Source organism: Suricata suricatta, chromosome 9 (genome assembly GCF_006229205.1).
Source record: "Suricata suricatta isolate VVHF042 chromosome 9, meerkat_22Aug2017_6uvM2_HiC, whole genome shotgun sequence".
In the NCBI taxonomy this organism is placed as follows: Eukaryota; Metazoa; Chordata; class Mammalia; order Carnivora; family Herpestidae; genus Suricata; species Suricata suricatta.
This window is the reverse complement of record NC_043708.1, coordinates 2,704,481-2,716,892: the sequence shown is the minus strand read 5'-3', so window position 1 is coordinate 2,716,892 and position 12,412 is coordinate 2,704,481. Positions and strand designations below refer to the sequence as shown.

The 12,412-nt window shown below is 57.3% G+C and overlaps 2 protein-coding genes across 4 annotated transcripts in view; one reads left to right on the top strand and one right to left on the bottom strand.

Moving 5' to 3' along the window:
- The window catches only part of DYNC1H1 (dynein cytoplasmic 1 heavy chain 1), a 58,229-nt gene extending 57,891 nt beyond the window's left edge, over nt 1-338 (top strand). The window contains exon 74 of the mRNA XM_029950817.1: nt 5-338. Coding sequence (XP_029806677.1) covers nt 5-215 — 211 coding nt within the window. The 3' untranslated portion in view covers nt 216-338. The remainder of the gene's footprint in view (nt 1-4) is intronic.
- Nucleotides 339-1,159: 821 nt separating this feature from the next.
- LOC115302606 lies at nt 1,160-11,906 on the bottom strand. 3 transcript variants are annotated; one of them, XM_029952538.1, is made up of 7 exons: nt 11,826-11,906; nt 5,949-6,037; nt 5,236-5,375; nt 4,076-4,126; nt 2,629-2,687; nt 2,037-2,565; nt 1,160-1,272 (listed from the first exon to the last, which is right to left on the bottom strand). In XM_029952538.1, exons 3-7 carry the CDS (start codon nt 5,338-5,340, stop codon nt 1,255-1,257), a joined length of 762 nt encoding a protein of 253 aa, XP_029808398.1. In that variant the 5' UTR covers nt 5,341-5,375; nt 5,949-6,037; nt 11,826-11,906; the 3' UTR covers nt 1,160-1,254. The 3 variants fall into 3 exon arrangements, with proteins under 3 accessions (XP_029808398.1, XP_029808399.1, XP_029808400.1); XM_029952539.1 differs by lacking the exon at nt 2,629-2,687 and having other exon boundaries at nt 2,037-2,546; XM_029952540.1 differs by lacking the exon at nt 5,236-5,375.
- Nucleotides 11,907-12,412: the final 506 nt, after the last annotated feature.

The following is a 12,412-nucleotide window of genomic DNA, read 5'->3' as shown; positions in this document are numbered from 1 at the left end:
GCAGGGGCCGCGCGCACGGCCATCGCCCCGCCGCCGCCCCGTCCCGGCCTCGCCCGAGCGGCAGTAAGGGCCCGCCCTCTCCCCAGGTGACCCTGCCCGTCTACCTGAACTTCACGCGCGCAGACCTCATCTTCACGGTCGACCTCGAGATCGCCACCAAGGAAGACCCTCGCAGCTTCTACGAGCGCGGCGTCGCCGTCCTCTGCACGGAGTGAGCCCCACCCCCGGGCCCTCTTCTGTCTAACTATTTAACGTCTCCTCGGAAGGAGCAGGTCGTGGGGGGAGGTTGGAGGACACGGCCTGGCTGTGCTCGGGAATAAAACACTAAGCGCCACCCACTCTCGCCTCTTCTGTCCTCCCAGCGCGGAAACGGGGCCCTCGGTGGACCCCGAGCGGACTGCCCGGGCCGGGAGCAGCTCCGGCCAGCTCGGCTCTGCGCCCCACAGGCTTGGGCCTGCTCACAGCCACGGCCCCGCGGGTGGCGTCCGTGTCACGGGAGGGGGGGGGGGGGGGCGGGCCCCTCGACCGGCTCCACCCCCCAGGGAAGCAGCGGCTGGTTCCCACGGGCCACTCGCTGTCCACACCGCACAGGGTGCGTATGGGGTCCCCGCGAAAGCGGTCTCATCTGAGCACCTCGTGGCAGTGGCAGCCCCCCCCCCCCCGGGTTGGTCGGCAGCCAACTGAGCCTGAGCACAGACCCTGTGGGGAAGCCTGTTCCCCTGCTGCTGGGCCCCCCGGGAGCTCCTCCCCCAGCTGGGGGTTGTCTGATGGGTGCCTAGGCCCCGGCGCCCGCCCGACCTCTGCAGGGCAGCTGCCAAGCTCCAACCTTCCAGGGCCTAGCAACCAGAGTCTCATCCCCACCATGTTCAGGAATGTTCTATCAGGGATCCTCAGGAAGCCTTTTTGCAGTCTAACATTCTATTTGATTGAAATTTGAGGCCCGATTTAAACATTTTTCACTGAACTCGTAAGGAGTTTTCATCAGTGGTATGTTCCTGACCAGGACCAGGCCAGGCCAAGGAAGGACGAGGGCACCCACAGAAAGGCCACCGTGGGCGTCGGTCCTGCCCACCTCCTGTGCCCACCCGGTGCAGGTGGGGGCCCCGAGCACAAGCAGCCCCCACCCCAGCACCCCGCCCCCCGCAGGACCGAGCACTCATCTCCTCCGGCTTCCCTTTATTGGCACTTGGGAACCGCACGGTCCTGGGGGTCCCGGGGTGTGTGGGCAGCGGTCACCTGTCGCCAGCGCCAGACTCATGCACAGTTGATGCCCTGCCAGGGAATAAAAGGCTCGATGAGCAAACCCAGGACCTGGGGAAAGGGCCGCCGCCACCCCGTTACTTCTAAGCAGCACATCCAGAATGGGGCTCCTGGAGGGGAGCCTGGAGGGGCTCAGTGGGTTACATGTCCGACTGGCTCAGGTCAAGATCTTGAGCCCCCTGTCGGGCTCCGTGCAGACCGCTCAGAGCCTGGAGCTGCTTCGGATTCTGTCTCCCTCTCTGCCCGTCTCTCAAAAATAAACATTTATAAATAAACTAAATAAAAAAACACCACATCGAGACCATGATGGTGTCATCAACCAAAACCAACTGCTCAGAAAATCCTTACTTTGTAAACACAGTGACAGGAGTGGAAACAGGGACAGCGGAGGCAGCTGGTCGAGGCGCTGGGGGGGAGGGGCCGTTCACGCCAGAATCAAGCGTGTCGTCCCAAATATCCTGGCCTTGTCGCCAGCAACCCTGAGAGCCCCTGCCCTGCCCACCCCCGCCCCCCGCAGAGCAGGCGCTCCAGCCCGGCGGAGAACAAGAGGTGCCGTGAATTAAGGGTTTTTTAAAAAAAATAACTGCTAGTTCTACAAATGCATAAATATTTAGTGTAAGGAAATGCTCAGGTTTGGGGGGAAGCGGCTTCCACGAGGCCACCCAGGCCCTTCCCTCCACCGGACGCTGATCTGTCAGCAAACAGGCGGCGCCCAGCTGCTGCTCACTGAAGCCCCCGGGCCGCGCGGTCCACGCCGGCTCGGCGGCCCCGCTCACCTGGGCCCAGGCCGAGTGCTGCTTCTTCCTCTTCCTTTTCTCGGGCTCCGCCAGGAAGAGTTCCAGTTTCCTCTTGGAGAGGAGGAGCTTGGGCGCCTTGTCCTCACTCCCGAGTCTGGGTGGCAGCCTGGGCGACAGCCGGGACCCTCTGGTCCTGCCCCGTGTGTGTCCACCCGGCACAGCAGGCTCCGCGGCCATGCAGCCGGCTGCCCCCCGCCGCTGCTCCTCCGTCCCTCTCCAGTCCTCCGGGGCTCCCGAGAGCTGGGCTGCGCCACCCCGGGCCGCAGGGCTGCTGGCCCCGGCAGGCTGCATGTCCACGTCAGCGGCCCCCGGGGACACAGGGACCCGGCCGGCAGCTTCCATGAGGTCTGGGATTTTCGAGGAGAGCGCGTCTTCTACACGGACTTCTGGACTCCTGGACCGCGGTGCATGTGAAGGCACAACACAGGTCACGTGGCCCGGACGGCCGGGGGTGTCGTCCGAAGACTCGCCATCGCAAGGATCTGAAAACTGAGGGCATCGTTTGTCCCTGAGCCGATTGTCAGTTTCTGCCAGAGGAAAGGACAGCGCACTTCTCCCACACCTCACTCACTCCTTCCGGCAGTGATGGCCTCGCAGTCGGGCGCCTGGGCAGCTCCGTGAGCCAAGGGCCTGCAGGCCACGATCCCACAGTTAGCGAGTCGGAGCCCTGCGTCAGGCTCCGCGCCGAGGGACTCCGCCTCTCCGTGCCTGCCCCTTCACCACGCGCTCGCTCTTGCTCTCTCAAAATAAATAAACTTCAAAAAAATAAAAAAAGAAATAACAGGGGCACCTGGGTGGTTCGGTGGGTTAAGCATCCGACCTCGGCTCAGGTCGTGACCTCAGTTCACACGTTTGAGCCCCACCTTGGGCTCTGTGCTGACGGCCCGAAGCCTGCTTGGGGTCCTCTGTCCCCCCCCTCTCTCTGCCCCTCCCCAGTTTGCACTCTCTCAAAAATAAATATTTAAAAATAAATAAGTAAAAATGCACTAGACAAATACTCCCCATAGATCCTAAAAGCCACTGGGTGCCCAGTCTGAGCCCTGCCTGTCGCCTAAAGCCCTTTTCCCAGTGCTGTGCACAGGCCGGTCCACACCAGCCAGCCCACCGCCCGGGGAGGGGTGGGCTCCCTCCTCGCTGACCACGGGGCTTCGGTCTCACCCAGAGAAAGGGCCCCGGGGCCGAGCCAACACAGGGACCCCATGGGGTCATCTCACCCGGGCAGGGGGCCCCCAGGAGAGGTCATTTCTTCTGTGGACAGTCAATGCTGTTACATATTCCCCGAGAAAAGGGAATAAAAATAGCCAACACCATCACCGGAAGGCAACCGTAATCATTTCACATTCAGAAACCGCTCAGTTGTCAGGACCACAAAGCCAACATCCTGTGGCCCCACGATGGCCTCAAGGCCCAGGCCCGAGGGGGTGCGAGTGTGCAGGAGGGTCTCGGTCCCAGCCCAAAACTCAGCTACAGCATCCATGCTTACAAACCAAGGGACGCCAGGATCGGACATTTGTCCCCTGGCTGGAAGGGCTCGGGTCAGGACAGCACAGTGGACACCTCCCTCGCTTCAACACGACCTGGTGTCTCAAAACGCGTGAGACCAGGTCTTCACCACTCCCGGGCTGATTATGGAGACTCATTTTAATTTTTGATTGAAATTAATGTGGAAGGCGCCTGGCTGGCCACGCTTGACCTCCAGGTTGTGAGTTCGAGCCCCATGTGGGGGTAGAGATTAGAGCCTGCAGTTCTTGTCAGTCCTCCAGGACAAGCTACTTTGAGTCTTAAAATTTTGGGGGAAAAGAAGGAAACATCCATTTAAATATCAAAGTGAAGCTTCTTCTAAAATATAGTAACTCCACTCTTAACCAGAAAAGCGCACACAGCAGGCCCCAAGCCACTGTCCTTGAAAAGGCCCACTTGAAAGGTTGGCCCGTAGCTGGGTCTGGGGACTTGGACTCGGGGGCACTCCACCGTCCTCTAGGTGAGGACACTGGCTGCCGACTCATTCTGTCACGCACCTCTCTCCAGAGACCTTCAATTAAGTCCATGTGGTGCTTTTTGTGGGTGACCTGGGGAAATGGAGAAAAAAAAAAAAAAGAGAGGGTGCTAAATGATCTTTCCAGGAAAGCGGGTGGACAGCAGCTCGGCGTTCAAGAGCAAGGGACGGAGGGAACCCACACCCACAGTTCCCGCCACATCGGACACGCGGGGATGGCAGCCTCTGGCGTGGACAAGAAGGCACCCCCTGGCCTGAGGGACTAAACTGCAGACCTGGGCCGCCGTGAGTAGGAAAAGTAGAACCAGGAAGGTGGCAAGAAGGCGGATTCAGCAGCTGGATTTAAATCGGGGAGAGCGCAAACCCTGGGACTTACTCTCACCCAAAGCCGGGAGATCATGGAAGATTCTAAACCATCCGTCCTGACTCCTTCCTTTACAGACGGAGCCCAGACAACAACCAGGCCTTGCTTGCCCAGGGCTGGCGCCAGATATTCTAGAACCTTCCTCACTAATGCCAGGCTGCCGGGGAAAGCAGCTCTTTCTCATCAAAAGACTCCCAAAGCCAAAACACAGAAAGAGCCTAAATGCCCATCACCTGACGAATGGATCAAGAAGATGTGGTATATATTCACGATGGAGTACTACATGGCAATGAGAAAGAATGACATCTGGCCATTTGTAGGAAAGGGGATGGACCTCGAGGGTGTCATGCTAAGCGAAATAAGTCAGGCGGCAAAGGACAGATACCATATGTTTGCACTCACAGGTCTAACAGGAGAACAGGAGAGACCTAATGGAGGACCAGGGGGAGGGGAGGAGGGAAAGAGAGTTGGGGAGAGAGAGGGACGCAAAACTTGAGAGACTGTTGAATACTGAAAACGAACTGAGGGTTGAAGGGGAAGGGGGAGGGGGAAAGAGAGGTGGTGGTGATGGAGGAGGGCACTTGTGGGGAAGAGCACTGGGTGCTGTATGGAGACCAATGTGACAATAAACTATTAAAAAAAAAAAAAAGGCTCCCAAAGGACAGGAGTTTGAACACATCTGCTTTTGAGAAGAGAAGACCCATAAAGATTCTACCAAAAAGCGCAGAGAATGCCGCTTGCACCGAGGGTGCGGGCCCAGAGCAGGGTTCCTGGTCTCGGGCACACGGCGTCCCCCAGCCCCACTAGCAGGGGAGCACCTTGAGGCGACGGGGCAGGTCTCTCCACCTCCTCCGGAAGCCGGCCCTGGAGCCGGCGAACGCTGCCCGGATGCAGTTGGGCCGGCGGGGCCGCAGAGCCGCCATGACCGGGGGCCGCCTGGGTCGGGCTGCTCACTTCACTAAAGAAACGTCAGGTCCACAGGTCACCCGAGGCAAAGCACAGCTCCCTCGCTGGGTGCTGGGGGCAGGTGAGGGCTGGCCACAAACAGGGCAGAAAGGAAGCTTCTGGAGCTGTGGGACTGGGTGCCTTGTCAGAGTCAGAGCTGCGTCCCCCCAGGACCGGATTCCGCGGTGGGCCCTCCTTCCCCAAGACAAGTCTAGGGAGTCTTCTACAGGTGTCTGTGAGCCGGCAGGCGGCTGGTGGGGGGTGCGTAGCCCTGGGCTCCCCCTCCGGGGGCGGGGGGCGCCCCTTTGTACCGAGAAGCCGGGTCGTAACAAGCTTGTTGGAAATGTCAACATTCATTGACACTGAAAGTTCTAGACTTGGGGGTGGGGGCACCCACTCAGCTCAAATGTCCTCCCCCTTTAACAGATGAAGAATGGGAGCCCAGGACGGGGACTGACTCCTCACCCGAGGTGACATAAACTCAGCTTTTCCCAAGGGTGAGGTTGTTAAAAAACAATTTCTTAACAAAAACAACAGGCAGCCAAAGAAGAGCGAGAACACCCACCCAGACCACCACACAACTTACCAAGGGCACGGGGGGCTGCAACGCTGCCTCCGTGGAGTCTCATGTCACTTGCTTTCCTCACGGGTCCTGCTCGAAGGCACCGCCAGGCCCTGTGGGGAAGCGCGTCAGTCACAACAGGCATGGCTGCCTCCCGCTTCCCAAAGTGGGCTCCGAGGAACACCAGTTCCGGGCAAAGGTCAGAGAAACGGGACAGGATGGAAACAGACCCCACGGCACGAGGCACGTTAGAGCTTCAAGGCCAGAAAGGTTCCAGCAAAAATCAACTTGAGTATGAAGCGAAGTCCATCTGTACTTCCTTCAGGTGTCACTAGTTTTCACTTCGTGTCCTAACTGTGCCCCTGGGTCCCACCCAGGACACTACATTCAGTTGCCACGTCCACTTAGGCCGCGCTCGGCTGAGGCAGACTCTCTGCTGTCCTCACTTCCGAGGACTTGACGGTCGTGAGAACCATCTTAGAAGATGTCCCATCGCTGGGGTCGCCTGGCGTTCTGCTGAAATCAGGACGACTCTGGATTTGGGGAGGCCACCCAGAGGTGTCACCATCAAGTTTCACCGGGACCTCGCGCGGCCACCCAGTTGGCATGGCACCTGTCGGGTGTCCCCCCTCCGGCCTTCCTGGGGACGCGGTCACGCCAGGACCACACTCAGTGGCTGGAGAGACGCGCAGACAGAAGCGACTGTGGAAATCCCTTGGCCTCAGAGATTTTTCTCCCCGCTTACTGATTTACTCACCCATCCACGGCAGTGTGGGCTCACCTTCATTTTACACTTGGGTTATAATAAAAGCTACTTTATTTTGGGGGTGCGAAAGCCCGTGACTCTTGATCTCAGGGTTGCGAGATCCAGCCCCACATTCGGCACAGCAATTACTTAAAAACTATTTAAAAATAATAACTAATGGGCGCCTGGGTGCTCAGTAGTTTGAGCGTTCAACTTCGGCTCAGGTCATGATCTCACGGTTCATAGGTTCAAGCCCTGCATCAGGCTCTGTGCTGACAGCTCGGAGCCTGGAGCCTGCTTCCGATTCTGTGTCTCCCTCTCTCTCTGTCTCTCAAAAAAAAATAATAAATAAAAAATAAATAAAATAAAACATTTAAAAAATAAAAAAAAATTGGGGCGCCTGGGGGCTCAGTCAGTTAAGCGTCCGGCTTCGGCTCAGGTCATGATCTCACAGTCCGTGGGTTCGAGCCCCGCGTCGGGCTCTGTGCTGACCGCTCGGAGCCTGAAGCTGCTTCCGATTCTGTGTCTTTCAGCCCCTCCCCCATTCATGTTATCTCTCTCTCTTTCAAGAATAAACATTTAAAAATTTTAAAAATAAAATAAAAAATTAACAAAATTAATAAGGATTAAAAATATTAAAAAAGAGAATCATTAAAAATTATTAAACATTATACAATAAATACAGGAAGTCCTCCAGACCCTGCCCGTGGGCCACGTGTGCGTTCCCAGGACATGCTGGGCAGATCCATACATGGGATTTTAAGGTTTGTTTGTTTATTGAGAGAGAAAGAGAGACACAAATGCAGGGGAGGGGCGGAGAGAGAGGGAGAGAATGGAGCAGGCTCCTCGCTCAGTGGGGAGCCCGGTGTGGGTGGGACTCAATCGCAGGACCCTGGGATCATGACCTGAGCTGAAATCAAGACACAGATGCTCAACGCACTGAGCCCCCCAGGTGTCCCTACACAGGCTCCTTTCTACTCACTCGCCCACAGGCGTCCACACCTGCAGGGCAGGAATCTAGCTCATCTGTTTGCAGGTGGGATGTAAGGGCCACAGCCTGTGCCCCCACAGCTGGGGGGAGGGGAGGAAGCTCATGATTTCAGGGGAGCACCTGAGCCTGAGGCAGGCTGCGGGGCCGGGCTTGTACTGAAAAGGCCTAGCAGCCAGGAAGTCGGGAGAACGTTAGCCCATCCTCTTCGGTCGAATGTCTGAAAATCTCCTAATGGAGAGTTTAGAGTCACCACCACTGTCCCAAGAGCCACCAGATCTCTAGCTTCACGAAAACCCTGTGTGTTGGGCTCTAACCTCAGTGGCCCCCACCCAGCAGGTGCCCAGTGACACACCCGCTGGTGTGCACCTGTGTGTGCACAGGCACATGTGTGCACATGCACCTGCACCCGCGTCCCTGGCCCCAAGGCACCACCCCAGCCTCTGGTGACCCCGGTCTCCATCTCCCGGCTCTGCACCTCCGGGCCCGCTGCCAGGCCTCCCCTGGGATCTCTAACAGGTTCTTCCAAGGTCAGAGCCTGACCTTCCCCAAGCGCCCGCCCCCCCCCCTCCTCCGGCGGGCGGCGCAGGGCTGCTTGCCAATGTCACCGCTCAAGCTACAAGTGTTCCCGTCCCCCACCTCCTTCCCTTCCAGACCCCACACGCTGCGGACCCGCCAGCACAGACCCCACCTCCCGGAGGAGCCTGGAATCCCACTGTTCTCCCCACTCTCTGGACGCAGAGCAGAGCGGAGAGCCTGGCGGGAACCACCGCATCCCTCCCGCACCCTGCATCCCGGCCCCCCAGCTCCGCCCCCCACCCCTCCACAGCTGGGGGGCCCACCTCCAGGGCTGAGCCCCTCACTTCTAACCTGTCTTACACCAAGGCGCCCTCCCCCAGGGCCCCAGCTCACATTTCAACCTCCCACCCGCACCGCCGCTTTGCAGCCCGTGCACAACACCCACCACTGCGTTGTCCTCCCCGGTCCTTGTCACTCCAGCAGTCTCCGTGCCTCCTGCTCTTTCTCTGGTACTGGCGGCCCCTTTTGCTTCTCTGTCCACAGCTATGTCCCCAAAGCCGGGCACGGCACTGAACACGAAGTCGAAGCTCCGCAGACATTTCCTGGATGCCTGTGTGTGTGCGGGTCCCGCAGACCCCCATCCGCCATGTCCCAGGCCAAGTGCATTTTTTTTTAATATCCAGTTGTCATGGACAATGTTACATATATATTTTTAAATTTAATGTTTATGTACTTTTGAGACAGAGAGAGACAGCGTGAGCAGGGTAGGGTCAGAGAGGGAGAGGGAGACACAGGACCGGAAGCAGGTTCCAGGCTCTGAGCTAGCTGTCAGCACAGAGCCTGATGCAGGGCTCAAACCCATGAACGTGAGATCATGACTTGAGCCGAAGCCGGACGCTTACCCGACTGAGCCCCCAGGTGCTCCAGGGTGCATTTCCCCCCAAGAGGTGTCCCTGCTTCTTCAGGCTCCAATGTAGCCACACTGACGCCATCGCCGCCCCCACCACGACGCCCCCACCCGGACACCAGCCCCCACCAGCTAACGAACAGCTCAGAGTCAATGCAGTAATTTATCTGTTACAAGGCGAACACTTGGCCAATTTTCCTAACAAAGCTTTACAATTTCTGCTTTACAAACAGGATGTTTGAGTGCGTTAATAAAGCCCTGGATAATAAATAACAAAGGGGCGCCTGGGGGCTCAGTCGGTTAAGCTAGTCCAACGCTTGATCTGATCTTATGTCGTGAGTTCAAGCCCCACATTGGGCTCCATGCTGGGCATGAAGCCCATTTACAATAAATGAATAGGGGCACCTGGGGGCTCAGTCGGGTAAGCCTCCGACTTCGGCTCAGGTCAGGATCTCACAGCTCGTGGGTTTGAGCCCCGCGTCGGGCTCTGTGCTGACAGCTCCGAGCTGGGAGCTTCCTTTGGATTCTGTGTCTCCCTGTCTCTCTCTACCCCTCCCCTGCTCACGTTCTCTCTCTCAAAAATAAACATTAAAAAAATTTTAAATAAAATTTTAATGAATGAATAAATAGCCACTTTGACACTTTTCGCAAGGTTAAATGCCTGCCAACAAGGCTGGAAGAAGAAAAAGGCGGTCGGCCAAGACCTCCCCCAACAGTCCAAGCCCCGGAGACCAGGGTGACCTCCTCTGGGGGGAGGGGCAGGAGGGCGGCAGTCCAGGCCCAAGACTCCTCAACCTTAGCTTCAAGCTCCCTGGGACCCGCCCCAGCCCCTAGTCCCAGCGCCCCTGGAGCCACGCCCAGGGAGGGTGGCCCTCAGGGTCAAGTTCCCTCTCCAGCTGCCCAAAGCTGCATCTGACGGTTTCTACCGGGAGCTCCCCTCCCCCCAGAGCAGGAGCTACAAACGGAAGGTGAAGTCCAGACTGCCAGCTTCCCAGCTTCCGGGAGGGGTGGCGGGGGGGAGATGCTGGCCTGCGGGCGGGGAAGTGGGGGGTGCATAGATCACACGCAAAGTGATCCTTTGACAAAGGGGAGCTCCGAGCTCAGCAATCTCCTCTCAAGAGGCCTGGGGGGCGGGGGGCGTCAGAAGGTTTGTTCTAAGTTGACCACTCAGGTGCCCCCACTGCTCAATTTTGCATTTCTGCTTTAAAGGAAAAACATTTTAGAAGTTGGCTCTTGGGGCACCTGGGCATCTCAGTCGGTTAAGCATCCGATTTCGGTTCAGGTCATGATCTCACGGTCTAGGAGTTCGAGCCCCAAGTCGGGCTCTGTGCTGTCAGCTGGGAGCCTGGAGCTGCTTCAGATTCTGTGTCTCCCTCGCTCTCTGCCCCTCCCCCGTTCATGCTCTGTCTCTCTCAAAAATAAATATTTAAAATTTTTTTAAGTGGTCTCTTAACAATATTCATTAACGTCAACAATCCTAGTTTAGACACCCTTTCTTTGCAATAAAATGTGTTCTGAAAGACCCCCCAACCTCCACATCCCCAAAAGCGGCTCCTAAGAGAACCGGCTTTATTCGGGTGGAGACAGGTGGTAACACAATCTATCATTTCACAGGACCCTCTGCCTTCAGTTTTCTACCTACTTGAAAGACACTAAGATCTGGTCCAGGCTTCGCACACCTGAGCCCCTTCCCGGCCCAGGGACCTGGAAGAGCAGGAAGCCGCTGAGGGTTGGTCTTCCGAGTGTAACCACCGAGTCCCCGACAACACACACACCTGGGCCCTGTGGACGCGTGCCTTTCAGGGCGGCTGCGTGTCCACACCCAGCCCCGGGCAGGGCCAGCGCCCGGGGACAGTCAGTCAAGTGCAAGGGTCTGAGGTGCAGCCAGCGGAGCGCCCGCGTGGCTGAGCGGTTAAGGGTCCCCATGGTCCGTGAGTTCGGAGCCCCGCACCAGGCGCTCTGCTGTCAGCACACAGAGTCCTCTGTCCCCTCCCCTCTCCGCTCTCTCTCAAAAACATTGAAAAAAGACTTCTTTATGACAAAAAAATAAAGTCATGTCAGAATTGAAAATCACCCTCCTTCCCTGCCGGCAGGTCTACCCCTTACGACAGGGCAGGCACTGGGGTCTGTACTTTGGTACACAAATCTCAGAGGGGTTTTCTTTTTTTAATGTTGATTTCATTTTGAGAGAGCGCAAGCAGGGAGGGGCAGAGAGGGGGACGGAGGATCCGAAGCGGGCTCCGAAGCGGGCTCTGCGCTGCCAGCAGCGAGCCCGATGTGGGCCTTGAACTCACGAACCGCGAGATCACGCCCAGAGCCGAAGTCAGACACTCAACCAACGGAATCATCCAGGTGCCCGAGGTTTTTTTCCCCTCGTTTTTCCCCCCAGTATTGTTTTATGATGGACATCTTTCTACCACACTTGATATTATTTTGACCACTTTTTGGGTGCAATTACTCTGAGCTATAATAAAAAGGAAAGACAGAATTATTTTTCATGTCTCCTATGCCAACTGAAAAAACGACAAAACTTCTCTCTGCAAGGGCACCTGGCTGGCTCAGTCTGTGGAGCATGAGACTCTCGATCTTGGGGTCATGAGTTCAAGCCCCATGTTTAGCACAGAGATTAATTTAAAAGAAAGAAAGAAAACCTCACAATTCGCATTCCAGACACGTTGACCAAGCCTGGGGGGGGGGGCGGGGGGGCACCAACGATCCGGAGGAAGCCAATCCTCATTTTACCTTGTGTGTGAGTCCACCTCCCCGCAGCCCCTGGGCTCAGAATCCATCAGATCACAAAGCTCTACAGCCAAAATGAGAACAGCCATTCAGACGGGAAGGAATGCACAGAAAAGCTGGAGCACGGGACCCGGGAGTTTATTTTAAATCACGTTGCCCTGGGGGAGACTAAGGTTCAAATAATATTCCGGAGAAATGCTGCGTGGCTTGCGGAGGGACCCCAGGGTGGTCCCAGGTGTCCGAGAACTTCCCTGTGGGTTTGAAGGGGGAGGGGAACGTGTCCAAGCGTGGCAGCCACAAGCTGTTTCATGTCTGAGGGCAAAGCAGGGTCGCAGGGGCCACCCTGACTCCGGGCAGAGATGGCCCAGCACCCACCTACGACCACCCCTCCCCACATGGGAAGAAGGCCGAGACACCCCTTCGTAATCCCTCACACTTCACACCTGCGGGAAATGGAGGGGCACCCCCACCCCACGCCAGGGTCTCACCACCCTGCAGGCCTGACTCCCGGAAGACTAATGTCCCTCCATAATGGGGAAAAGTGGGGGCGCTCCAAGGCAAGGACTCCAGACCCAGAGGCGGGGCGCCAC